Source organism: Monodelphis domestica, chromosome 4 (assembly GCF_027887165.1).
Source record: "Monodelphis domestica isolate mMonDom1 chromosome 4, mMonDom1.pri, whole genome shotgun sequence".
NCBI classification, from domain to species: Eukaryota; Metazoa; Chordata; class Mammalia; order Didelphimorphia; family Didelphidae; genus Monodelphis; species Monodelphis domestica.
The window spans coordinates 25219577-25247070 of record NC_077230.1 but is presented as its reverse complement, the minus strand read 5'-3'; the positions used below and the strand labels follow the sequence as shown (position 1 = coordinate 25247070).

Below are 27494 nucleotides of genomic sequence, written 5' to 3'. Positions count from 1 at the left end.
AACCTGTCCTTAAAGACAGAGTATGATTTGTTTAGAAATATTAGTTAGGATTAGGAATTTAGGTATAGTCATAAAGTATTAGAGTAATAATCTCTCCTCCTTAATATTTTCTATCTGTATTTCTTCTCAAATTTAATTGTTTTTTCAGAAAAATAAAAAAATAAACATATTTTTGGCCAGGTACTTAAGATATATAGGCCAAAAAAGGAAACAGTTCTTATTCCAAGAAACTTAGATTCTACTGGAGGAGATAACATATAATAAGTATAAAAATATAAACAGAATCAATGCAAAATAAATACAAGATGAGGAAGGAGAGGGTACTAATATTTAGTGGAGTCAGGAAAAAACTTCTTTTTATTTCTTTTTTTTTTTTTAGGAAAAAAACTTCTTATAGTAGATGATGTTTCTTTGAGTTGAGGAAGAAATAACTATATGGGACCAGTGCAGAGTCACTGGAAAGAGAGATGGGATGTTATTAGAGAGATAGAAACCCGTTTAACTGCACGTTAGACCGAGGGAAGGAAAGTATCCTATAATATATAAGCCTCAAAAGATAGGTTAGGGCTTTGTAGGGCTTCCCTATATAGGTGATAGACAGCCACTGGAGTTTAGTGAATAGGAAAGTAATAGTGTCATATTTGCACTTAAGGAAAATCACTTTGACAAATGTATGGAAATTGGGTTAGAGTAGGAAGAGACTTTGAGGCAGAAAGACCAATTATTAGGATATTGTCCAGGCAAGAGATGACGAGTATCTGTGCCAAGGCTGAGGGTAGGAAGGGTGACTGTTAGGGATGTTGTCAAGGCAGAGGTGGCAAGATTTGAAAAGTGATTGTTTACATAGAATGAGGGATGCTAAACCAAGGATAATGCTGAAGTTTTGAATCTGGGAGACTGGGAGGATGAGTGTATCTCTTTATGTAAATAAAAAAGCTCAGACAAGATGATCGTTTTTTGGGAAAAGATTATAAATACTATTCTAGACATATGAATTTGATGTGTCTATAAGATATCTAGTTTAAAACGTTAATAGTTGGTAATATAGTCCTGGGACTTCAAGAAAGAAACTGTACTCATCCATATAGAGATGATCATCAAACCTTTGGTGCCTTATGAACCATCAAGTGAACAGACAAAGAAAAGAAGCCCCAGGACAAAGCTTTGGTCTATACTCCCATTAGAGGGTGTCATATAGACGGTTAGGCAGCAGCTGAGATGGAGAAGCATCAATTGGGTCTATGTGTTAAGGCCCATGAGCCACATATGGCCTATGAGTTAAGTGTATTTTTTTCACTTAAAAATTAAAAAAAAACCATTCTTAGGTAGGCTAGAGTTGGCCCTCAGTGAGGTCTTCAGCTGAGAATCAGGGATGAGAGAAGGGAAGACTTGGGAGACATAAGTAGAGAAGAAAATTGATAGCCTTGTTAGGAAACCTTAAATGGCATCTTGAGAAATGGGAACTTCTTGGTCTGGCATTCAAGTTTGGGACACTATCCTTTCCCAAACTCATTCCTTATGCTAACTATTGTACCCAAATTAGTTTTCTCACTGATTCCACACAGATCCCACTCTTGTTAGTCCCTTGCCTTTGTGTCATTAGTCTCCTGCCCCCAAGCATGAATGAGGAAGGAAAGAATGGACAAAAGAAAAATTGAAGGAAGGAAGATGTATTAAGTACAATGTGCCATGAGTTGGATAGTAGCCTGGTTGCTGAGTGTTGATGGGTTTATATACACTTTCCAGGATCCATGGCACGATTGATTTGATTATGGTTCCAGGAATCAAAAGGAAGTGGGTGGAGGGGATGTGAGGTGGCACATCCCTATAGCTGCTGAGAAGATGGTAGTGCTGGTACTCAGTAGAAATCCAGCCTCCTCCCACAAGACGCCCTTGGCTGCTTTTATTAAAAATTCGGTTTCATCGAATGTTTATTAAGCCACCACCCTTTTCAGGGTGCTGTGCCAGACACTGGGGATTCAGAGACTAAAGGGACCTGTCCCTGTGTCAAGGACCTTGCATGCCACAGGGGAGGAAACAGTATACAGTATACACAGAGATATAAATACGAAGTTCTACCAAATTATTTCAAGAAACAGAACATTGACCACCAGGGGGACGAGAAGGGGGGAAAAGTATATGAGATGGCATTTGAACCTAGAGATTTGAAAAAAGATGAGGGGGGATGCATTCCAGGAATGTAGGCCCCCTGTGCAAAGGTACAGACATGGAAGAGAGAGTTGTTTCTCAGGGACAGTTAGCAGTCATTTGACTGAAAATCAAAAATAAGGGAATAATATGAAATAAACCTGGAGAGGTAGCTTGGAGTGCAAACCTTTAAATGCTGAGCTGAGGGCTGTCTTACCTCAGAAGCAAGAGGGAATCTCTGAAGATTTTTTAGTAAGGGAGTATATACTCCAATTTGCATTTTAGCACTTTGGAGATTGTGGGAAGGATAGATTGGGAATAGGGGAGACTAGAAGCAGGGAGACCAATTAAGCTATTAGGATAGTTCAGGCCAGGCACAATGAGGACTTGAACTTGGATAGAGGCTATCTGGATCTGAGAGGTGGTGGTGCTGATAGTTCAGTCTTATCTAACACATACCCATTTTTAATCGATTTTAATGGTATTCTTTATAGAAAAATTATTGCTTTCCTATATAATTTTATATCTGTGTGCATGATGCTTATTTCCTCAAACTTTTATTTGTTTATTTTGCATTTACTTCTCATCTCCCTACTAAACTCTGAGCTCCTTGAGGAAAAAGATTGTCATTTTTCACCTTTCTGTATCTCCTGCATCTGGCAAAGTGCCTTAGGAACAGGAATCAGGGCATTGTGAATAGAGAGGAGAACTCTATGAGGAATGTTGAAGAGGAAGGAACAAGATGCAGCAACTCATTTGATTTGTGAAGTGAAAGGAAGTGAAGAGTGGAAGATGGCACTGAGTTTTTGAGGACCTGAGTGACTGAAAGAATGGGAAGTTTGAAGGAGGGGTAGGTTTTTTGGGGGAATTAATGTAATTTTATCTTGTATATAATATACGTAATATATAATATAATAAATATATGGAATGTAATAGATTAATAATAGATTATAATGAATTTCTGTCCATCTATCCTAAATAATTAGGCATGTAAAATGAGTAAGAGAGGATTCAAGTTTCACTGATCACTAGCTTGAAGTGCAGAATCTTCAGCAATGACATTACCCGAGGGGCAAATAATAGTAGAGGTGTGGCCTGTTAGCATTTGTTCAGCTTCTGAAAGTCTTGGTAGACCTTGAAGGAAGGGCCCCCACAGGGCTCAGAAATGGAGAGATTGAGAGACTGTAGGAACAGATAGATTACAGTAGTTTACTAGACCAGGATAGATCTAGTTGAGTTGTAGATAAGCCTCATGACTGACAATTCCACATTGAAGATGGGATCTTCTCACCCTCCATATGCTGCTTGTACTCGGTTCTTATTTTGAAGACTACTAATCTAGATGAAAAGTTTTTCTAGAATCATGTCTCAAGATTATTTCTGTTCTCTCTCCTATATATACATACAATAGCTAAGACATAGTCAGGACATGATAAATATTTATTGTCTTAATGATAAATGAAATTCTAGACTATTGTCACAAGAACAGCTGTGCAGAAGAGTGTAGATAAATTAGTATTTTCTCAAGAAAAAACCCTCAAAACATGTCCTGTTAATATGGGGTTAGAAACATTACCTTTGTATATAGAGGACATTTTTATGATTACAATGAACAAAATAGCTCATCTTTGGAAGATTATATGAAGATATAAATGCAATTATGAAGGCTACTTCATTGAATTTCCTATACTTTTTTTTTTGGTTTCTTGTTTAAAGAAAGCATTTAGGAAGCCCTTTATTTTTAAAGTTAAATTTATTCAAATTTGTTTTTAAATAAAGTCTATAGTAGTATAGCTTTTGAGTATTCCATAATTTTATTTGGTCACACTACCAAAGTGTAACAATAGACATATCAATAAATTTTGGGAAATACCAATTTTCAATTTTTTAAATAAACTATTAGTGGAATTCTTACATTTTAAATGTGCTACATTTAAGCTAAAATTGATTAAATGTTAAAGAATAAGCCAAAGATCCTGAAAGGTTTTCCTTTATCTTTATTTGATCTTCATTGTTTCTAAACTACCTAAATAAAATGGAATTTGTATAACACAGGAAGATTTTTTTTTCCTTCCTCTCTGCTATAAATTGGTTGGAGAGACACATATGACCTTTGCTTTTTTTAAAAATCACCATTTCCAGGAATATATGCAATATAATTATTAAGATTACCAGTATATTTTTCACATATTTCTCACTTTGGAAAATAAAAATTGCAAAATGATCTGGAAGTAAAAAGAACTTCATAATATTGATGTGCATAGTATAGTAACTTGAGTGCTAATTAAATGACCCACAAACCTCCAGAGACAATTAGACTATAGCTTTCATTAAGCCATTAGAGTTGGAATCCTTTCGTTCATCTTTTCAACTTGAACATGCATTTCTGGCTTAAGGTTTCTGTGTGTTATCATTTCTACCCTTACACAGCTTCTTGTGGGTGTATTTTCTTGATAACAGCTCCAGGCTTTCAAATTGACCTCTGCTTGTATTTATAGTTCTGATATTTTGAATTTCCTAAATGCTATATTTTAAAAATAAAGAAAAGGATGTAGTGAAATATTTCACATGAACTATAGTGCCAATGTTAAGATTATTTCTGTTAAGTTGTAAACGAATCAGTATGTATGGTAGAGAGAGAGCTGATCTTGAACCCCATAAGACTTATTTTGGCTCCCACCTTTTGGTATATACTGACTATATGGCCTTGGATAAATTGTTTAATCTCTCAGTGTCCTAGGTAACTCTCTCCAAAACCGAATTCATTATCTGTACCCCTGACCCAAGGATTCTTAATTTGAGTCAGTGGGAAGATTTCAGGGACCTTATAAACTTGGGTGGGGGAAAAATCTTTATTTTCACTAATCTCTAACTGAAATTTAGCATTTCCTCTACTGTGAAGGGGGGAGTGGGGCAGGAAACATTCTGAGAAGAAATAGCAGATGGCTAACTGGATCCATGGCACAAAAAAGGTTAAGGATCCCCACCCCAAATCTTCTCTTCCAAGTTTATTTCTGTTTAAGGCACCACCATCCATCTAGTGCCTCAGGTTCCTAATCTAGGGCAGTGACGGCAAACCTTTTAGAGACCATGTGCCTAAACTACAACCCTCATGCCGCATATGAGCGGCTTCCTTACCCCAGCCAGTGGAGGGAGGAAGAGCTCCCATTGGGTGGCTGGGCAGAGGGGCAGCCCATGTAAGTAAATGTCCCCAGAAAAGTAGGGAGAGGAGGAGGGGAGAAGCCTTTCCAACATTCATGCCATAAATTCACCAACACAGATCTAGGGATTACCCTGGACTTCTCCCCTTCCACATATATCAAATCAGTTGCCAACTATTACCATGTTCAAGTTCAGCCCTTTCACTTCACTCTTATGCCTAGCCCCTATTCAATATGTTATTGCTTCTTGCCAAGTCTTTCACCCCTTGGGTGCATCCTGTATTCTGCCAAAGAACATTTTCCTAAACCCTGACTATGTGACTCCCATACCCACTGATCTCCTGTATTATGCTTCCTGTTCCCTGAAGGATAAAATACATATTCCTCTGTCGAGCTTTGTAGCCTGGCCACATTCTATCCTTTCAAGCTTCACTTGGACATTGCTTCCCTTCCTATACTCTGTGATCTTGTTCCATTGGCCTTTTCTTCTCTCTGTTCCTTAGTCATGGCACTTCATCTGCTACTCTGTGCCTTGGCACTGGCTGTCTCCCAGCATGAGAATGCAGCCCCTTCTTATTCTGGCCTCTCTTTTAGATCTACTTTCTGGGGATGCTGTACGCCTAGAGCCCTTACTTCTAGGGAGACTGAAGCTGGTGGATCCCAGAGGCAGACACCTCCTCAAAAACCTCATTTTCCCCATTCACGTTGGATTTCTCTGACTTCTCCACCATGCCTTCAGGAAAGTCCTCATTGGGAAATCTAATCATCTTCCAGTCTTCCCAAACCTCACTTGTAACGTCTGCCTCTCTGTTTAGAGAGTAGAGCTGTGAACACTCCATTTAAGGAGGGGAACATGATTGAGATCTTCTCAGACATCTTTTCTACTTCTCTGGGAACAGACTATTGACTGTCCCTGGAGTTCAGTAGGGCTAATGCCAATTAGGTATTTACATTAAGTCCATCACCTATTGGTGGTGCACCACTAGGATACTAAAGGAGGATGAACTGGCGGACCACAGAAAAACAGAGCAAGGTTAAGCTTCTGTGCCAGTTGGTATTGGATTTGTCAGATGAGTGGCCAGTATGCCTCCGGCCTGGCGAAGCTAGGGATATTCAGTTGCAAAACAAAGAAACTAAAAAGATATATTTTCTTCAAGAAGCTTTTCCTAATGAATACAACTGCTCATGTCCTATCTCCAAAACCATCTTATATTTAACATATATATACACATAGACACACATATGGACATATATACCTATATATGTCCATATGTAGTGTTGATTTCATACTTTGCATATGCATTTGTCTCTTTTATTAGCATGAAAACTTCTATCCAATAGGAATGATTTCATTTATCCCCAACTCCTAGCACAATGCCTGGGACATAGTAGGTGTTTATTAAATACTTGTTGATTGATTGAGTTTGCGAAAGGATTGTGTTTCCTCAGGGGAAATTCCTCATATCATCTAAAGCGCAACTCCTAACTAAAAAGAAAAATTATTATGGCAAACAACTTTCATGTCAAATAAACGGCTTATAATACTTATAATATATAGTATGACATATAAATATATATTGCTTATAAGACTTTATTAAAATCATCTTATGTGGATATGGTAGAGGGGAAATATTGATCCCATTGGAACTTAAAAGAATATGCGATAGAGAGGTCATGGAATCTTCTATAGCATTTCATCATGTACCTTGACCCTTGATGAGATGGAGTATGGAGTAAGAGCAGTTGAGCCAGAATATTAAAGCATAAGTAACTGAGAAATAAACAGTCCCACCAAGTATAGCTTTGAGACTTTGGACAGTTTGCTCATTTCTAAAATGAAGGCATTGGACTCAAATGATTTCCAGAGTCCTTCCAGACTTAAGATTCTCTGATTCTGTTCATTATTTCCCTGGGTCACTTATCAACTTTTTGTGTAACCATGGTGTAAGGAATATTATTATTGAATAGTAAATCACATATGGCCTACACTAAGTGAAGCTATATATTATATATGTGATATGTGTAGATATAAACGTGTGTCATAAGATATACATAAAATGAACTGAAGCAAAAAAAAAAGCCATTTTGCTTCTCTACTTGGCACTCTGCCATCCCCTAGAGTCCCTTTTAAGATTAAAATTATTCAATCCAACCTAGAGACTTTTATAGCAATCTTTGAGACAGATAATTGGAGTGTTGCAAAACTTGTTATTTTAATAACTATATACAGACATTCCCAATTGTTGGTCTAGCTGTTTCTGCAAAGGAACACTTTCTTTTTTATAAAATTCTTCTTGGTCATTAGACTTACACTTAAAATAACCAAAGGTGATCTAGTAACCATAAATTTTGAGCTGCTGCCATAGATGGATGTATGTAATGATGAAAAGAATAATGGGTTTGGAATTAGAAAACCTGGTGAAAATCCTTACTCTTCTATTTACTACCTTTCTACCTACTTGACTTTGGCTAGGTTCTCAGATCTCAGTTTACTTACTGCTCATGTCACTTTTAGGACCAAATGTATATATAAATTCTGAAGTATTTACTAGACCAGAAGCTCTTAAATCCATGAATGTGTGTAAAGAAAAAAATACATTTTAATTTTCACAACCTTTTACCTGAAATTTAGAATTTCCTTCAATTAAGAATATAGACAACAAACTATAGTAGTAAATTTCACCAGATTGCAAGAAAGGACCATGACATACACAAAAGATTAAGAACCTGTGCACTAAAGGTTGAACTAAAACCATTAGAGAGTTGAATTAAATGATCTCTTCTAGCCCCAGTGCTCTGATTCTCAAAGATGGTAAACCCTTACCACTGCTGTTGATGGATAGTTCTATTAGATGTGGTGACTTGTGGTTGACTCTAGAGGTTGTAAGGTGGTAATGTTTTACCAGGCCACATAATGTGGTTTACCTTATGTCTCTGCTGTGTCTTTGAAAGCACAGTTTTCTGTGTTTTCTTTGATTGGAAAGAAAAGTAATTTTTTTTTTCTTAAGAAAAAAACCTGGCATAGTTATTAAAATAAAGTATATTTACTTATTTGGAAAAAAGTGTGTATTTTAGTCCCCAGCAAAAACAATTGTCTGACGGAGTTATAAAGCCTGTACTAGTAATGGAAAGCCAAAAAAAAATGTCCATTCCATATCCGTGGCCATACATCTAGCACCCCAAAGCAGAGAGTATTCTCCTTGAGAAAATGGATGTATTGCAGAGAAGGAAAAGGAAAATGAACAGTTCACATGCAGATGACAAGGATGACTATTCTTGGGACTGGGGGTAGAGATAAGGACTGAAAGAATGTGTTTTATTTTATTGTAGACCTAAGAAACAGACTAAAATCAGCTTGAAGGTAAGAACAGGGAAGCATATTGTCTGATGACCCAAGAACAGCAATGACTATTCTAAACCTTTTCTTTTCTTCTCAGTGCTTCTACAGCACCTACTTCCCTCCCCTTAACTTAATATACCCTTAACTGAGGACTTCACTATAGACTATACTAAAACACCTGAGGTCATTCACTGAGAGGCTCCCTCTTTCCCCACCTCCCCACCTCCCTCATGTCATTCAAATATCTTCCTCTACTATTTTTAATTGAGCCCCATTATTTTATTTTATTTTATTTTTTAATTTTCATTTGTTTGTTTATTTATTTACTTTTGGTTACAATGATCACTTTATTTCCCTCTCTCCCCTCCAGCCACCCTTTCTGCAGCCAACACGCAATTTCATTGAGTATTACTTGTGTCCTTGATCAGAACATATTTCCATGTTGTTGTTTGCACTAGGATGTTCATTTAGAGTCTACATCCCCAACCACATCCCTTCTATCCATGTATTGAAGCAGTTGTTTTTCTTCAATGTTTTTACTCCCACAGTTTTTCCTCTGAATGTAGATAGTGGTTTTTCTCATAGATTCCTCCAAGTTGTTCAGGATCACTGCATTGCCATTAATGGAGAAGTCCATTACATTTGATTGTACCACAGTGTATCAATCTTTGTGTACAATGTTTTCCTGGTTCTGCTCCTCTCACTCTGCATCAATTCCTGGAGGTTGTTCCAGTCCCCATGGAATTCCTCCACTTTATTATTCCTTTGAGTACAGTAGTATTCCATCACCAACATATACCACAATTTGTTCAGCCATTCCCCAACTAAAGGGCATCCCCTCATTTTCCAATTTCTTCCCACCATAAAGAGCGCAGTTATGAATATTCTTGTACAATTCTTTTTCCTTATTATCTCTTTGGGGTACAAACCCAGCAGTGTTATGCCTGGATCAAAGGGCAGACAGTCTTTTAGTGCATTTTGTGCATAGTTCCAAATTACCCTCCAGAATGGCTGGATCAATTCACAACTCCACCAGCATTGCATTAATGTCCCAACTTTGCCACATCGCCTCCAGCATTCATTATTTTCCTTTGTTATCATGTTAGCCAATCTGCTAGGTGTGAAGTGATACCTCAGAGTTGTCTTGATTTGCTTTTCTCTGATTATAAGAGATTAAGAACACTTTTTCATGTACTTATTAATAATTTTGATTTCTTTGACTGAAAATTGCCTATTCATGTCCCTTGCCCATTTATCAATTGGAGAATGGCTTGATATTTTGTATAATTGGTATAGTTCTTTATAAACTTGAGTAATTCCACCTTTGTCAGAGATTTTTGCAATGAAGATTGTTTACCAATTTGTTGCTTCCATTCTAATTTTGGATGCATTAGTTTTGTTTGTACAAAACCGTTTTAATCTGATGTAATCAAAATTAGTGATTTTACATTTTGTGATTTTTTTCCTAGCTCTTGCTTGGTTTTAAAGTCTTTCCTTTTCCAAAGATCTGACAAGTATACTATTCTATGTTACCCAAATTTGCTTATAGTTTCCTTCTTTATATTCAGGTCATTCACCCATTCTGAGTTTATCTTGGTGTAGGGTGTGAGATGTTGATCCAAACCTAATCTCTCCTGTACTGTCTTCCAATTTTCCCAGCAGTTTTTATCAGATAGAGGGTTTTGGTCCCCAAAACTCTGAAGTCATTTACTCATAGTCTATTCCACTGATCCTCCTCTTCTCTTAGCCAGTACCAAATTGTTTTGATGACCATTGGTTTATAATACAGTTTGAGATCTGGGACTGCAAGTCTTCCTTCCATTGCATTTTTTTTCATGATTTCCCTTGATATCCTTGATCTTTTGTTCTTCCAAATGAACTTTGTTATAGTTTTTTCTAATTCTGTAAAGAAGTTTTTTGGTAGTTCAATGGGTATGGCATTAAATAAGTAAATTAATTTGTGCAGGATTGTCATTTTTATTATGTTAACTCATTCTACCCATCAGCAATCAATGTTTTTCCAATTGTTTAGATCTAGTTTTAATTGTGTGGAGAGTGTTTTGTAGTTGTGTTCATATAGTTCCTGTGTTTGTCTCAGCAGATAGATTCCTAAGTATTTTATATTGCCTAGGGTGATTATAAATGGACTTTCTCTTTCTAGTTCTTGATGCTGACATGGGTTGGAGATATGTAGAAATGCTAATGACTTATGCGGGTTTATTTTTTATCCTGCAACTTTGCTAAAGTTGTTGATTATTTTCACTAGCTTTTTGGTTGATTCTCTAGCTTTCAGTAGAACATCATATCATCCACAAAGAGTGATAGCTTGGTCTCCTCATTGCCAAATTTAATACCTTCAATTTCTTTTTCTTCTCTATGTGCTACTGATGGTGTTTCTAGTACAATGTTGAATAAAAGAGATGGTAATGGGCATCCTTGTTTTACTCCTGATCTTATTGGGAAGGCTTCTAGTTTATCCCCATTGCAGATGATGTTTGCTGATGGTTTTAGATATATACTGTTTATTTTTTTTAGGAAAGGCCCTTCTATTCCTATAATTTCTAGTGTTTTCAAAAGGAGTGTTTGTTGTATTTTATCACAGGCTTTTTCTTAATCTATTGAGATGATCATGTGATTTTTGTTGGTTTGCTTGTTAGTATGGTCAATTATGTGGATGGTTTTCCTAATATTGAACCATCTTTGCATTCCTGGTATGAATCCTACCTGGTCATAGTGAATAACCCTTGGGATGACTTGCTTTGAATATTTGATAGAATTCATTTGTGAATCCATCTGGACCTGGGGATTTTTTCTTAGGGAGTTTTTTGATGGCCTGTTCAATTCTTTTTCTGATATGGAGTTGTTTAGGTAATCTATTTCTTCCTCTGTTAGTCTAGGCAATTTATATTTTTGTAAGTATCCATCCATATCACCTAGATTGCCATATTTGTTGCCATATAATTCGGCATAATACTTTTTAATGATTGCCTTAATTTCCTCTTCATTAGAGGTGAGTACTCCCTTTTCATCTTGGATACTATCAATTTGTTTTTCTTCTTTCCTTTTTTTAATTAGACTGACCAGTACTTTGTCTATTTTATTTGTTTTTTTCAAAGTACCAGCTTCTAGTCTTATTTATTAAATCAATAGTTCTTTGACTTTAAATTTTATTAATTTCTCTTTGATTTTTAGGATCTCTAATTTAGTCTTCATCTGAGGATTTGTAATTTGTTCACTTTCTAGTTTTTTAATTTTCATGCTCAATTCATTGACCTCTGCCCTCTCTAATTTGTTAATATATGAACTCAAGGATATAAATTTCCCCCTGAGTAGAGCTTTGCCTGTATCCCATAGGTTTTGAAAGGATGTCTCATCATTGTCATTTTCTTCAATGAAATTATTAATTGTTTCTATGATTTGTTCTTTAACTGGTCTTGGAGAATCGTATTGTTTAATTTGAAATTAATTTTTTATTTACCTCTCCATGTACCTTTACTAATTATTATTTTCATTGCATTATGATCTGGGCAGGTTGCAATTATTATTTCTGCTCTTTTGCACTTGTTTGCCATGTTTTTATGCCCTAATACATGGTCAATTTTTGTGAATGTACCATGTGCTGGTGAAAAGGTGTATTTATTTTTGTCCATATTTATTTTTCTCCACATGTCTACTAACTCTGATTTTTCTAAGACTTCATTCACTTCTATTACCTCTTTCTCATTCATTTTTTGGTTTGATTTATCTAGTTCAGATAGAGGAATGTTCAGGTCTCCCACTAGTATAGTTTTTCTGTCTATTTCATCCTTGAGCTCCACTAGTTTCTCCTTTAGAAATTTGGATGCTATGCCATTTGGTGCATACATGTTGAGTACAGATATTTCCTCATTGTCGATACTACCTTTTATCAGGCTGTAATTACCTTCCCTATCTCTTTTAACTAGATTTCTTTTTATCTTGGCTTTGTCAGGTATCATGATTGAGACTCCTGCCTTCTTTTTATCTGTTGATGCCCAATAGATTTGGTTCCATCCTCTTACTTTCACCCTATGCATATCTACCTTCCACATGTGTGTTTCTTGGAGACAGCATATGTTAGGGTTTTGGATTCTAACCCACTCTGCTATTTTCTTGCGTTTTATGGGTGAGTTCATTCCACTCACATTCAGAGTTATGATTACCAGCTGTGTATTTCCCAGCATTTTGATTTCTACTCCCAGTCCTGTCTTTTCTTCTTTCCCTATTTCCTTCTACACCAGTGTTTGTTTTTAATCAGTCCTCCTAGTTCCCACCCTTATTTTACTTCCCTTTCTACCCCACTCCCTTCTTATTACCCTCCTTATTAAAAAAAACTTTTTTAAAACTACTCCACCACTCTCTCCCTCCCTTATACTGCTTCCCTCCCCACCAGTCTTTGTTACCCTTCTACTCCCCTATAGGGTTCGAATCTATTCTCTGCCCCAATGGATTAGATTATTCTTCCTTCTTTGGGTCAATTTCAATGCATGTAAGAGTTGAGTATTTCCTATCTCCAACCTCTTTTCCCTTCCAGTGTATTGATGTTCTCCCCCCTCCCTCCATGAGCTTCTTTGTGATATAAATTTACCCCATTTTGTTTCTTTTCCCATTTCTTTTAGTATTAACCTCTTTTTTAGCTCTAGTTGTGTATATATGTATACATATATATAAACATGTATATGTATTTATGCATACATATATCTATATGCCTGTTTATGTCTTGTTATTTCATCCTATACAGTTTTTCACTTGTTCCCTCTAAGTGTAATTCTTCTAGCTGCCCAGTTGATGATAATAGTTTTTAAGAGTTTCCAATGATGTCTTTTCTTATAGGGATACATATCATTTTAACTCATTGAGTCTCTTTAAAAAAAAGGGTTATTTTTTTGCTTGTTTTGTTTTCCTTTCCCCCCTCTTTTTAAATTACCTTTTGATGATTCTCTTGAGTTCTGTGCTTAGACATCACATTTTCTGTTCTGGTGTGGTGTTTTCTTTACAAATTCTTGGAATTTTTAAATTTTGTTGAATGATCATACTTTCCCCTCTAAGAATATAGTCAGTTTTGATGGGAAGTTGATTCTTGCTTATAGACCTAGTTCCCTTGCTTTCCAGAATATCATATTCCATGCCTTTTGGTCCTTCAGTATACATGCAGGCAGATCCTGTGTTATCCTCACTGTGGTTCCATGGTATCTGAATGACTACTTCTTGGCAGCTTGTAATATTTTTTCTTTGGTCTGATAGATCTTGAATTTGGCTCTAACATTCCCGGGTATTATCAGTTGGGGATTAAGTACAGGAGGTGATCTGTGGATTCTTTCAATCTCCACTTTTCCCTCTTTTTCTAGAATATTGGGGCAGTTTTCTTGAATAATTTCCTGTAGTATGATGTCCAGGATTTTTCTTTTGCCATGGTCTTTTGGTAGACCAATGATTCTTAAATTATCTCTCCTTGATGGATTTTCTAAATCTTCTGTTTTGTGAATGAGATGCTTCATATTTTCCTCAATTTTTTTCATTCTTTTGGTTTTGTTTTATAGTGTCCTGCTGCCTTGTGAGGTCACTTGATTCTAGTTGTTGTATTCTGGTTCTTAAAGACTGGATTTCATCCCTGGATTTTTGGTCATCCTTCTCCTTCTGGTCTGATTTTCTTTGGAGGTCATCGTTCATCCTCTTTACCTCATCTTTCATCTCTTTTGCCTCATCGTTCATCTCCTTTGCCTTATCTTTCATCTCCTTTGCCTTATTTTCCAGCTGGTTGATTTTGCCTTTCAAGACACTATTTTCTGTTTCCAGATGACTTATCTTAGTTTTTAAGTTCTTTTCCCAATTGTCTTGAGACTCTCTTAATTGTGTTTTGAATTGCATTTTGAGTTCTTCCAAATGTCTGTATCCAATTTGCTGTGATTTCTGATTTATCGTTTGATGATCCTCCCTCCTCTGTTCCATTTGCTCTTTGTTCGTTGCCTATATAGAAGCTGTCTATTGTAATTTCTTTCTTCTTTTTCTGTTGTTTGCTCATATTTCCCCCCCCCTTCTTTACTCTGCGTATTTGTCTGTGCTCTTGCTCCTCTCATTTTTTTTTTGTTTTTGTTTTTTGTTTTTGTGGTTTTCTGTCAGTCTCCCCTCTTGGAGCTTTGACAGATGATCTCTCCATGCAGTCTGTGGGGGAGAGGTTTTGGAGCTTGGGCTTCCCTCACCTCTGAAGACTTTTGATGGAATTAAGTTCAGCTGGGTTGGGCTGGATGTGCTCTGAGGTCAAAACCTCCTGGAAAGGTGTATAAGGAGGGTCTCAGCTGCTGTGACCAGGTTGCCTGCTCTGCGAGTCCTCTCAAGCTCCTTCCCCACTGTCTGTGTTTGACACTCTGAGCCTGGAACAGCCCTGCCCACAAGGTACACCCTCCACACAAGTGCCTCTGCCCTCCCAGAGGTTCTCGCTGCCATTGGAGGTTTAGAGCTCTAGTTGTGGGGGGAAGGGGTCCTGGGACCTTCCTTCTGCCTTCCCCTTAAACCTGAGTGTTCTCAAATTCTGGCTTTTGGGGCATATACCTTTTGGATTGAGTCCAGAAGGAGGGTTCTTTGGCTCTTTCTTGTTGTTTGGCTTGATTTTCAGTCCTCTAGGATCATTTAGTTTGTGATTGGTAAGGAAGGGTATTCAGAAGTCTGAACTTTTTCTGCTCCTATGCCGCCATCTTGACTCTGCCTGCTTGAGCCCCATTTTGAAAAGAGGCAGCTCTTCTCCTGCCAAGTCCAGCCCCTCAAAATGCTTGCTTGGTCCTATCTGTTACCATCTCTAAGAGATTTCCCCACTGCTTCCTACAAACAGATTCATTTTAGAAAATTGATCTACAAGGACACAAATAAAACCCAGTGGAATTGCACATCGGCTATGGGAAGGGGTGAGGAAGGGGAGTGAGGGAAAGAATATGATTCTTGTAACCAAGGAATAATGTTCTAAATTGACTAAATAAAATTTTCCAAAAAAAATTTTTAATTACTCTAAACATCCTTACGAGCTACCATCCTGTATATTTCCTTCCCTTCTGAGCTAAACTCCTTAAGAAAAGCAATATATTTTAGGTGGTTCTATTCCATCCCTGGTCACTCTCTTTTTTAATCCTTTATAATCTGGCTTTGGAGCTCATGATTCAACTGAAATTGTTCACCAACATTATCCCTGCATTTTTAATTACTAATCTCATAACCATTTTTTCTCAGGTCTCATCCTTCTTGACCTCTCTGTAGCCTTTTGTCAGTTGATTACTCTTTCCTCCTAGATACTCTCTCCTTTGTAGATTTTTATGACACTAGTCTCCTGGTTCTACTTCTACCCGTGTCATTTCCCCTGTTCAGTCTCCTTTGTTGAATCTATTCAAATCATGTCCACTAAGTGTTTGGCATGTCCCCCAAGGCTCTGGATTGGGTCCCCTTCTCTTTTCCCTTGTTACTATCTCATTTGCTGATGTCATCAACTCCCACGTGTTCAATTAGCATCTCTATGCAGATGATTCCCAGAACTATATATACAAGGTGTCCCATCAGTGTTAGTGCAGTTTTCTATATTAACAAATTTTATATAAATTCATTGGCATAGGTAAATTTTATGAATTAATGTTATAGCTGTGACTGGTTATTAGTATAAAGTATAGGTTACTTTATACTCCATGTGTACCTAAGTTTGGGGCAGAAATGGTGACCTTACAGAATTTGAGATGAACAAGACCCAAGTTTTATGTAGTCCAGTGGCCTCCTCAATAAGACTCCCCTTACTGCTTGAAGCAATAGTCCAGTCTGTACTTGAAGGTATCCATTGATAAGAAATTTACTGTCTTCTGACATATCTAATTGTCAGCAAATATTTTCCTTATATTCAACCTGTATTTTATTAATATCTGTAGCTTTGTAGCTTTGGGAGAACAAGTATAATCCTTCCCCATATGACATCCTTTCACATACTTGGAGATTGCTATTATGCACCACCTTATGTCTTCTCCTGTCTAGACTCAACCTCCCCAGTTACTTTAACCAATCCTCATAGCTTGCTTCATTTTGTCAGTGTCCTTCTGTAAATGCAGCGTTCTGATCTCCACACGATATGCCAGCTGTGATCTGACCTAAGTAGGCTATGGCAAAATTGTTTCCTCAATGTGGACACCATGGCTCTCTTAGTGCCCTCCAGGAGCACACTGTCTAACGGAACAGGGCTGAGGTCAAGCTCTCCTCCCTGGAGCACTCCTCTGAAGACCTCGCTCTGTGGTGACATTGATTGACATGGAGATCCTACTATTTAGAACCATTTGAATTAACTGATCCCAAACCCACTTGAACCTGTTGTCATCTACATCTCTACGTTTCCTCACTTTCCTTCACCCCAGTATTCAGACAATTGCAGATCTTGCCATTTCTACTTCCACAGCATCTCTCACCCCTTCTCTCCAGGTCTTCATCACCTCTCTTCTAGATATTGCAGCAACCTCCTAATAGATCTTCCAGGCCCAAGTCTCTTCTTACTCTGCTCCATTTTCTTTAAATAATTACCATTAGATCAACCTTGTCACTTGCCTACTTAGTATATTCCAGCTGTTCTCTGTTGCTTGTGGGATAAAATAGAAACTCATCTGGTTAACGCTTTATGATATATGAACCCATCTTTCCAATTTGGTTAAGTATTTCTTCTTTTCCTCCATTCTGTGGTCTAGGCCATCTGGAATTGTCTTTGTTTCTCTTGCACACACAATGAAATCCATCTCCATATCTTTGCACTGGTCTTCTCAGGTGTCTGGAATATACTCTCTCCTTACCTCTGCTTTACAAAATCCATCACTGCCTGCAAGCCATCAACTACATACTGTTGCATTTAAACTTCTATGTATTTCTTTTGTATGTATTCTATGTCCTTATGTATACCTGTATCTTTCATTTTTTGTATTTGCATTGGCACAGTTTGTAGCACATTGTTAAGTACTTAATGAATACTTGTGGATTGATTGGTCTCTCCATCTTGCGCACAAGAATATTGAGAGAGACTTTTAATAAATTCATTTTAATAATGCCATATTAGTGCCAAGTATGCACTATCTATGCAATTCCCTTGACATATATCGAGTACATTACTGAATCATTGAATATTAAATTACTGTACCATACATCAAGTTTTCTTGATTTCTCAGGACATTGATCTGATTTTGGAGTAATTCACAGAAATCCAAAGATATAAATATAGGTGTAGATAAATGCATCTATAAACATATATATACATATATATATGTATATGTATATGTATATCTATATATATATACACACACAAACACATATATAAATACATATACATATTCATGTACACAAACACATCTACTGTCCTTTTGTATCCAGGTCCCAAGTATATCTTACCTTTATGGTAACTCCAACTCATTTCTTAAATACTGTATGTGAGAGAATATAAAATGTTATATTTTCTTTTAATAGGTAGGTATGAATGGGAGGAAAAGAGAAATAGAAATGTTTTCTATTTGTCCACCAGATGTCAGCAGAGAATGCCAAACAGCATCATTTGACTTCTTTCCAATGCCCATTTCTCTATTAGTAATAACAAAACACCATCAGCAATAAGATTTATGTGTTCAGATGTTTTTAAAGATGCCATATCACCACTTCCATCTCTCCAATTATGTTCCAACTCTTCTTCCTGAATATCATTGGCTCCTAATAAAAAAGGGCAATGGACATGAATAGTATAAATATGTGTTGCTAAATTCTAGAATTTATGAACATGCTCTAGCCCTCATTTAGTAATGCATTTCTTGGGTTTCGGCAAATACAAGTACACCTTGTCCAGAAGAAGAATTCAAATTCTTCTTTTATCTTAGAATTTTATAGTATAGAATATTGCCTAAAAAAGTGGGGGAAATAGTCTGTCAGTAGGGCTTAGACATTCTTTTGTATAGAAATTTTTGTTGTAATGGTAATTTTGTTAATAACATTTAACCTAAAAGAAAAAAAAAGGCCATCCAGTTCTCCAAGGAATAATAATACTGTAGCTGAAATTTGTTATCATTCAGATAAATTTCATCCTCAAAATAGTCCAAGGGAGTGGGATCCTTGTTTTCTTGTTTTACAGAAAAAGTCTTATTTAGGTTAAATTACTTGCCAAAGACCTCATGTTGTTGTTCTGCAGTTTTTTTCAGTTGTGTACAACTCTTTGTAACATCATTTGGGGTTTTCTTGGCAAAGATACTGGAATGATTTGCCATTTCCTTCTCCAGCTCATTTTATATATGAGGAAACTGAGGGAGACAGTGTGACATGACTTGCCCAGGGTTACACAGCTAGTAAGAATCTGAGGACAGATTTTAATTTAGGGAGATGAGTCTTCCTAACTTAGGCCAAGCACTTTATCCACTGTGCCACATCCTGTCCTGCCTAAGACCTCACACAGTAAGTAAAAATCTAGGGTTTGAACTCAGTTCTACTATATCAGGAGAAAATCTTGAATTTTTACATTTACTGGTGTTGGAGGATTGGAAGTAAATGTCAGTGTGAGAAGGAAGTTATTAGAGAGAAGATTTTGACTTGTAACTCCTATGTGTATTTTGCAAAAGTAAGAACTGAAATATCTTTTTGAGCTGTTTTAATCATTAGAAAACCATCATCAATTTCATACATCATGGTTTGGCATTGGATGTAAGAAGGGTTGAATATTTTTAAAATTTGTATTTGTTAAAAAATTTTAACACATTATGATTTGCCAATTCTGGAATCATGGCCGTGATGTCTTTAGATATCTGACTTTAAAAAGCAAAATTGTGTTGTTTTATATTAATCCTAACTCTTTCTCTTAATTAAATTCTACCATTTTTCTTTTCCTCTCTTTTTCAGATTACTGGTGTTATTCTTCTGGCAGTTGGAGTCTGGGGCAAGCTTACTTTGGGCACATACATTTCTCTTATTGCAGAGAACTCCACCAATGCCCCCTATGTACTCATTGGGACTGGCACCACCATTGTGGTCTTTGGCCTATTTGGATGCTTTGCCACATGTCGTGGAAGCCCATGGATGTTAAAACTAGTGAGTGTGTCAATGATGTGTGTTGTAATATTGAAATTGCTTGTACTATCATTTTTTATTTATTAATTTATTTTTTAAACCCTTACCTTCCATCTTGGAGTCAATACTGTGTATTGGCTCCAAGGCAGAAGAGTGGTAAAGGCTAGGCAATGGGGGTCAAGTGACTTGCCCAGGGCCACACAGCTCGGAAGTGGCTGAGGCCAGATTTGAACCTAGGACCTCCTTTCTCAGGGCCTGGTTCTCAATCCACGAAGCTATCCAGCTGCCCTGGGTAGCTATCATTTTTAAAAAAGTACATAGACAAGGAATGATGATTCTTTGAGCAGAATTCTCAAAATATCAAAATCCACAGTCTCATTTAGTCATTGCCTCCTCTCTAAATGCAAAGCAAAATTTAGTTTTAGCTAAACCTAACACAAAGAAGTGGATCCTCTTTGCGAGACTGGCTGGCAAAAGTTGTTGCTAGGGAATATAAAGATGCCCTTTATAATCTCATGGCAAAATGCCCTGATGCCGGCTTTACATTCCATACTGGAGATTTCCTGCAGCCTCATTGCAACTCAGAAACCTGACCAGCAGCTTCCCATTTGGAGTGACCTCCATGTCTCCCTTTGGGAAATCAATTTTCTTGTCTCAACCATGGCTGCACTTGGCTATTCACCCGTCTCTCTAAATCAACACTGTCTAGCCACAAACCATGGAAATTCAGCTGTGTTACAGAGCACAGCTCAAGTGAAAGTTTGAACAATGTCAGGTTGCCTTTTCCTGGCCTAGAATTACTGCTGGGCTTTTTACCTCTTAAAAGCTGTTGTGTTATCTTTCCTTACTGCCCTTATATTTAGAGAAATGTGAAGGAGTAGAGGCAAAATTATTAACAATAGACAAAATGTGATTCTCTCTTCTGAGACATTAGACTCACCTTCCCTTTGCTTACTTGAGTTGCTTTGTCACTTACTATAGTCATAAAATAACAGCTGCCAGGACCAATGTTAAAAGTGTGTTTCCAGTATAGAAAGCAGAAAGGATGGTTAGACTTTGGAGTTGGGATGTTGCTAGTATTGTTAGTGTTTTGACTGGCCAGTTGTCTACATTTTGTGCTCAGGGTGCCTTTCATAAAACTATTCATTTCTGAGAATTACTATAGTAGTTTTTGTAAATGAAAGGAGGTCAGGGTCCCCACTTTATGTTAAATTTTATTAAATGGAGCCTAGTCTGCCTCACATTGTTGGTCTGACTTAATCCTGCCAGGTAATGACCCAACATTCACTGCTATCTGATGACCCAACATTCACTGCTATCTGATGACAGGACTTGGTCTGAATTCAGTTTACTTTGAAGAAACTACTTTGACAAATGCTATTAATTGGTCTCTTTGTTGTCATCCTTCATAGGAGGGATGAAAAGGACCTCATCCACCTTCCCTACTTTTACTTTAGGAGTAAAACATACAAAGAAGGAATGAGACTAGGGGCCAAGATACATTTACTAATGTGCTATGTCTTCTACATATATGAGAGCATATGTATATACTTATACTATTGTCCTTTGTCCAAAGTGTACTACCTACTATCCATCTGTAGGATTATAGGACATCCATATAGGATTATCCATCTAGTGCTTCTCAAAAATAAGGTTTTCAAATGGGATCGCATCCAAATTTCTAAAGGAGAAACTAGTGGAGTTGAAGGAGGAACTAGATAAAACTATACTAGTGGGAGACCTGAACCTTCCTCTATTAACTCTAGATAAATCAAACCAAAAAATAAATAAGAAAGAGGTAAAGAGAAGTAAATGAAATCTTAGAAAAATTAGAGTTAGTAGATATGTGGAGAAAAATAAATAGGGACAAAAAGGAATACACCTTCTTTTGAGCAGCACATAGTACATTCACAAAAATTGACCATGTACTAGGGCATAAAAACATGGAAAACAAGTGCAAAAAAGCAGAAATAATAAAAGTAACTTTTTCAGATCATAATGCAATAAAAATAATCATTAGTAAGGGTACATGGAAAACCAAAACAAAAATTAATTGGAAATTAAATAATACGATTCTCCAAAATCGGTTAAAGAACAAATCATAGAAACAATAATTTCATTGAAGAAAATGACAATGATGAGACATCTTTTCAAAATCTATGGGATGCAGCCAAAGCAGTACTTGGGGAAATTTATATCCTTGAATAAATATATTAGGGAAGGCAGAGGTTAATGAATTGGGTATGCAAATCAAAAAACTTGAAAAACGAACAAATCAAAAATTAGGTTTTTTTTTTCTCTTAATATGTCCAAGGACTGGGAGAGTATTGACTTTGGACATAAGGAGAAAGGAAAGGGGGAGAAAAATCATATTTTCAAAGTGATAGTTACTACCCTCATAAAAGAATTTAAGCCTGGTATAAATAGACCTATAGATCTATGAAATTACCATATGGCCCCTTCCCAAACTGTAAAACCACTAAATACTATTCTAAACCTATACAACTAGAGATAATAAAATTTGGGGAAAGGTTCCTTTGGGACAGGAAAGAAAAAATGCGTATATTAGCCATTAGAACTACATTCTAGTCCCAGCTCTGCCTGTATCCTTGGGAAAATTATGCCATCTTTCTGGATTTTAATTTTTTCCTCTTTAAAGTGACAGGAGGCAGACTAGGTGAGTTCTAAGACCTTTTTAGCTCTTTATAATGCTAAAGAGAATTTTTTAATGAATTTTCATTCTTCACATTTGATATTGTCCCTTTCCCCCCCAGTATGCCATGTTCTTGTCCCTGGTGTTCTTGGCTGAGCTGGTGGCTGGAATCTCAGGTTTTGTGTTTCGTCATGAGGTAAGTGCACACAGATCAGGGGATGGGGTCTCAGGGTTTTTGGAAGAGAAGGGTCATCAGAACTCCTAAAAGTGTGCAAAGCACATACAAAACACTAAGTTTGATCTGTTTACATTGAGTCGTGGTAGTTTTCTAGCTACAGTATGGGCTGAAATTATGATTTCAAGTGAACAGATTTGGACAAAGTTAGGATCCTTAGTTATTGGATTTTTATTCTTAAGCAGTCTCTATGCATCCATCATGAAAGGCCATTCTCTAGCCCTGTTACAATGCTAAAGCTTATAATAATGAATAAGTGTACTTTTAAAACATAGATCTTTCTTTTTTTTTAATTTTATAGTATTTTATTTGATCATTTCCATGCATTATTCATTAAAGACAAAGATCATTTTCTTTTCCTCTCTCCCACCCCCCCCCCCGTAGCTGACGCGTGATTCCACTGGGTATCACATGTGTTCTTGATTCGAACCCATTGCCATGTTGTTAATATTTGCATTAGAGTGTTTGTTTAGAGTCTCTCCTCTGTCATGTCCCCTCAGCCACTGTAGTCAGGCAGTTGCTTTTCCTCAGTGTTTCTACTCCCTCAGTTTGTCCTCTGCTTATGGATAGTAAAACATAGATCTTTCTGTAAGATGTATAGATAGGTTAACAGAGGGAGGATTTCCAAGGCTGCAAAACCAAACTGAATTAGTTTCTTCGTTATATTGCAAATATTATATCTTCCCCAATAAAATACATATAGATAGGTGTGTTTAAGGTTTTAAAATCAATAAATTAAGCTATACCAAAAATTCAAAGTGGGGAATTGAAGAAAAATCTTTTCTCTACTTTTCCCTAAGTGTTGGTCAGTGAAGTCTATCAGTCTTTTTTTTCTGAGAAGTAGTAATTTCCACAGCTGGTTTTAATATCCCCTAAAATGACCTGTTCTTTAGAATTCTACTTCAAGAGTGAATGAAAATATGGAAGGGAACACAAAGTCAAATCATATGGTTTGAGAAACTAACTAGACCCTGACTTTAAATGTAGTATTCTCTTTATCTTGGTTCAGCTTTTCATCCACATAACTAATACTATCCCATCTCTGACGGTCCCCTGCTTCCACTTCATTAAATATCTATTCACATCTAGATGACAGAACCATGCCCCTAGTATTCCCAGGTGGTGACAAGAGGTATTATTTTAGTAATAGATCATTTTCTTCAGTCAATTCACTACCCTCAGCACCATCCTGCCCTAAGTTATGCTTTTCAGATGATTAAGTGAATCTATGATTCTATCAGTTTAGATATCCCCTCCAGCAATACAAATAGCAACCTATTCATGGCTACCCATCCTGTAAGACTCTTCTTGTTCTGGATCTCCCATGAGTTTGCTACTAGGGTCCCCTTCCTCAATATACGGTGAATCTTCCTCCCCTCCTGTCATCCTCCTCCTTAACTAGGTCATAAGCTTTCTCTTTCTGGCAGTCTAATGACATCTTTTTTCTCTTCTTCATTGAAGTTGTTCCTTGATTCACATTGCACGCTGCTTACTGTTCCATACCTCCTCTCCCCCACACCACACACACACACAGTCCTTGACTTTTTAAATTCATTTTCAGTTCTTATAAGATTTGTGTTCAGTGTCTCTCATCTAGACCAATAATGCTAGTAGGATTTGGATATTAAAAAAGATAGAATTTTGTTTCTAGAAGAAGCTTGGAGTATTTAAAGGAGTTTTTCAAATCCCTGAAGATAAATTCAAACTACTCGTCTCCTGTTTAATTCCTGGACCAGCTTGTCCATTTGTATTGGCAATACCAGACATCCATGCTTATACAACTCATGAAACAAAGTAAAGCTTCATTCTAATTTGTTTTTTTTTTTATATTGCAAACAAAAAATTCTGGTTATAAAAGACTTTAGGGGATCTCTCTAGGCCTTAGTTCCTTCCTATTTAAAAAGAAGAGACTCAGATTAAGTGATTTCTGAGCCCCCCTGTCCCCTCAAGCTTTAGGCATTTTATAATTATTTATATTGGGAAACTGCCAATAAACCACAGCTCACAGGAACAAAAGCTTACACACACACACACACACACACACACACATCTATATCCATCCCAAAAGGATGATCTTGAAATGAAAACTAGCATGTTAACATAAATTTGCTTTACTTTGTGTCTCCAGTTTTTAGCATGGTGCCCAGCACATAGTCATCACTTAATGAATACTTGTTGTTGACTGAGCTTTTCAAGCAGTGAGATGACATTGTGTTTCCTGTCTGTTTTCCTTCCTTAGATCAAGGATACCTTCCTCAGGACATACACTGAAGCCATGCATAATTACAACGGGAATGATGAGAGAAGCCGTGCAGTGGATGATGTTCAGGAGAGTGTAAGTTTAAAGTGGCAAGATAGAAATTTAAGGAGAGAACTCTCTGCAAAGTCAGTCACCACTTGCAGTTTCAAGTTTGTGATGTGCTATTATTATTAATTATACAGCCTTCTCAGGTGTGGGTATTTGCTATTATTTGGTGATTTTTTTTTATCATGTCATTGCTTGAGAGAGAAAAATAGCTCAGATTCTTAAAGATTGGCTTTCAACAATTTACTCAGATATTAACTCCACAGAAAAAGCAAATCTCTCTTGGGTCAAATGCCTTTGTAACTAAACACATGCCTTTCATTCCTGAACACATACTTTAATAATAGCAGAATTGTTACCACTGGAAAGTTGATGTGTCCAATATGCAGATGGTTTTGTGGGGATTTGAGCTCCAAAGAGAATCTAGAGCTAACTATATTGATCTAAAGGTGATCAGAATTAAAGTGACAATTTAATCCATGGGAGCTTTTAAATTCACCAAGAGTAAGAGAAAAGAGCACCCAGGATAGAGCCTTGATGTATACCCAAAGTTAACAAGTGCATAGGGATGATGATTCAACTAAGGAGTCTAAGAAGCATTAAATTGATAGATAGGAGGAAATCAAAGGAGAATAGTCAGAAAAATCCAAAAGGAGAGACCTTCCAGGAGGTCAATGGAGGCAACAGATTAAAAAGGATGAGTATAGAAAAAGACCATTGGATTTATCATTTAAAAGATAATTGGTAATTTTAGTTGACTGATGCAATCAGAAGTCAAAGGATTGTGAAGTGAGGGAGAAGAAGTGGATGAAATGACTAGACAGCTTTTTCTCAGAGATTGGTTAAGAAAGGGAGATGGGATGCTTGAGGGATTGGTAGAGTCAAATGAATTAAGACTTGGGGAGACTTGGTTATATTTGAAGTCAACATCAAAGGAATCAATAAATAGATATATCAAAGATTAGAAAAAGGAATATAATTTTGAAGGTAGTCTTCAAAAGAACATGGAAAGGATTGAGATCAAGTGTACATGTAGAAAAGGTGGTCTTGGCAAGGAGAAGAGACTGGGAGATGATATCAGAGGGTTTAAATATGAAGAGGAGAGAAGAGGAAACTCAACGAATGGCTTTAGTTTTCTCACTGTAATTTTGCTATAGAAATGTTGAAGAGTATAGTACCAGAAAAACTTGGGGATAATTCTGTAAACTGATGCAGAGTGAAGTGAGGATGACCAAGAGAACAATTTATTCAATAACAACAATATTGTAAAGATAAAAAACATTTTTGGAAGACTTAAGAGTGCTGATCAGCCACAGTTCCAGAAAACTCATGGTGAAACATACTACACACCTCCTGAAAGAGAGATGATGGGCTCAGATTGAAATACACATATATTTTTTGGATATGGCCCATGCTAGAATTGTTTGTTTGACTATATATGTTACAAGGGTTTTCTTTTTTTTTCTTTCTTCCATAGGGTGGGATAGAAGGGAAGGAAGATGGATTTTCATTATTTGAAAAAAGAAAAACTTAATTAAAAATTTCTCATGGAAAGATAGGAAGTGAAAAGAGAATGTTTGGAATAGTCTCTATGGGGAAACAGCATGGAGAATCAATTAGACAGAAGTAAACAGATTACCTTGCCCCAGTGAGGATGCAGTTACTTATGAAATAAATTTCTAGTGGACCTGGTTAGCATGGTTTCTTGAATTCCTCCAGCCCCATTCAGCAGCATTGAGCAAAAGGGGAGAATTCATATGGTCGGTGTAATCCAAGGTTAGGATTTGGTGAGATATGAGCAGCAGTGGAGCAGGGAAATTAGGAAAAGAGGAAAGTATAGATCCAAACTTGTTAATTGTAGAGTTGGACTGTGTAAAGTCAGAGCAGGAGTAGTGGCCCAAGACAGGACTGGAAGTCTCAGTGATGAAGAATCAGGTCAATGAAGGTTTAGAGGGAGAAAGATAGACTGATAGGCAGTTAGTAAATAGGATAATATTCTGGCTCTTGTGTATTGTGTAAATGAGGGAGATGTAGGCGTGACCATTTCTGGGCCTGGATGATGTAGAACAAAGTAGTAAGTTATTGAATTTGAAGAGATTAAGCACCCGGGGGATTGAAGATGTTTTGAGGGAGCAGCAACATGTATGCTGAGAGTCGTCCCCATTACAAGCTTCAAGAAGAAGAGAAGAAGGTGGTGAATGAGGTATTGACTGACTGTGGAAAAAAAAGAAGGGAATAACCAACTACTTTGTGATTCTTGGCCTCCCTCTCTTTCCTCTAGACAGTTAGTACAGAGGTGGCAGTGGGATCATGATGCAAGTATTTTCCCAAATCTTCTTGTTCTTTGTAGCTGAGCTGCTGTGGTGTTCAGAATTATACTAACTGGAGTATCAGCCCATACTTCGCGGAACATGGGATCCCTCCCAGCTGCTGCATGAATTCCAGTGATTGCAACCCCCAGGATCTACGCAACATGACTGTGGCTGCCACTAAAGTCAATCAAAAGGTTTGTTCCCTTGATGCCCTCAGAAACGTTAGAACTTTGTCACTCGATGTAGTGGTTTCAGAGCAGGGTGGAGGGGACGTTTGTT

The 27494-nt window shown here is 36.9% G+C and overlaps 1 protein-coding gene across 1 annotated transcript in view; it reads left to right on the top strand.

Moving 5' to 3' along the window:
* The window catches only part of TSPAN7 (tetraspanin 7), a 122625-nt gene that overhangs the window by 79162 nt on the left and 15969 nt on the right, over window positions 1–27494 (top strand). Inside the window, exons 2-5 of the mRNA XM_001366966.5 lie at window positions 19543–19731; window positions 22485–22559; window positions 24838–24933; window positions 27254–27409. Of these exons, the coding sequence (XP_001367003.1) occupies window positions 19543–19731; window positions 22485–22559; window positions 24838–24933; window positions 27254–27409 (516 nt within the window). The remainder of the gene's footprint in view (window positions 1–19542; window positions 19732–22484; window positions 22560–24837; window positions 24934–27253; window positions 27410–27494) is intronic.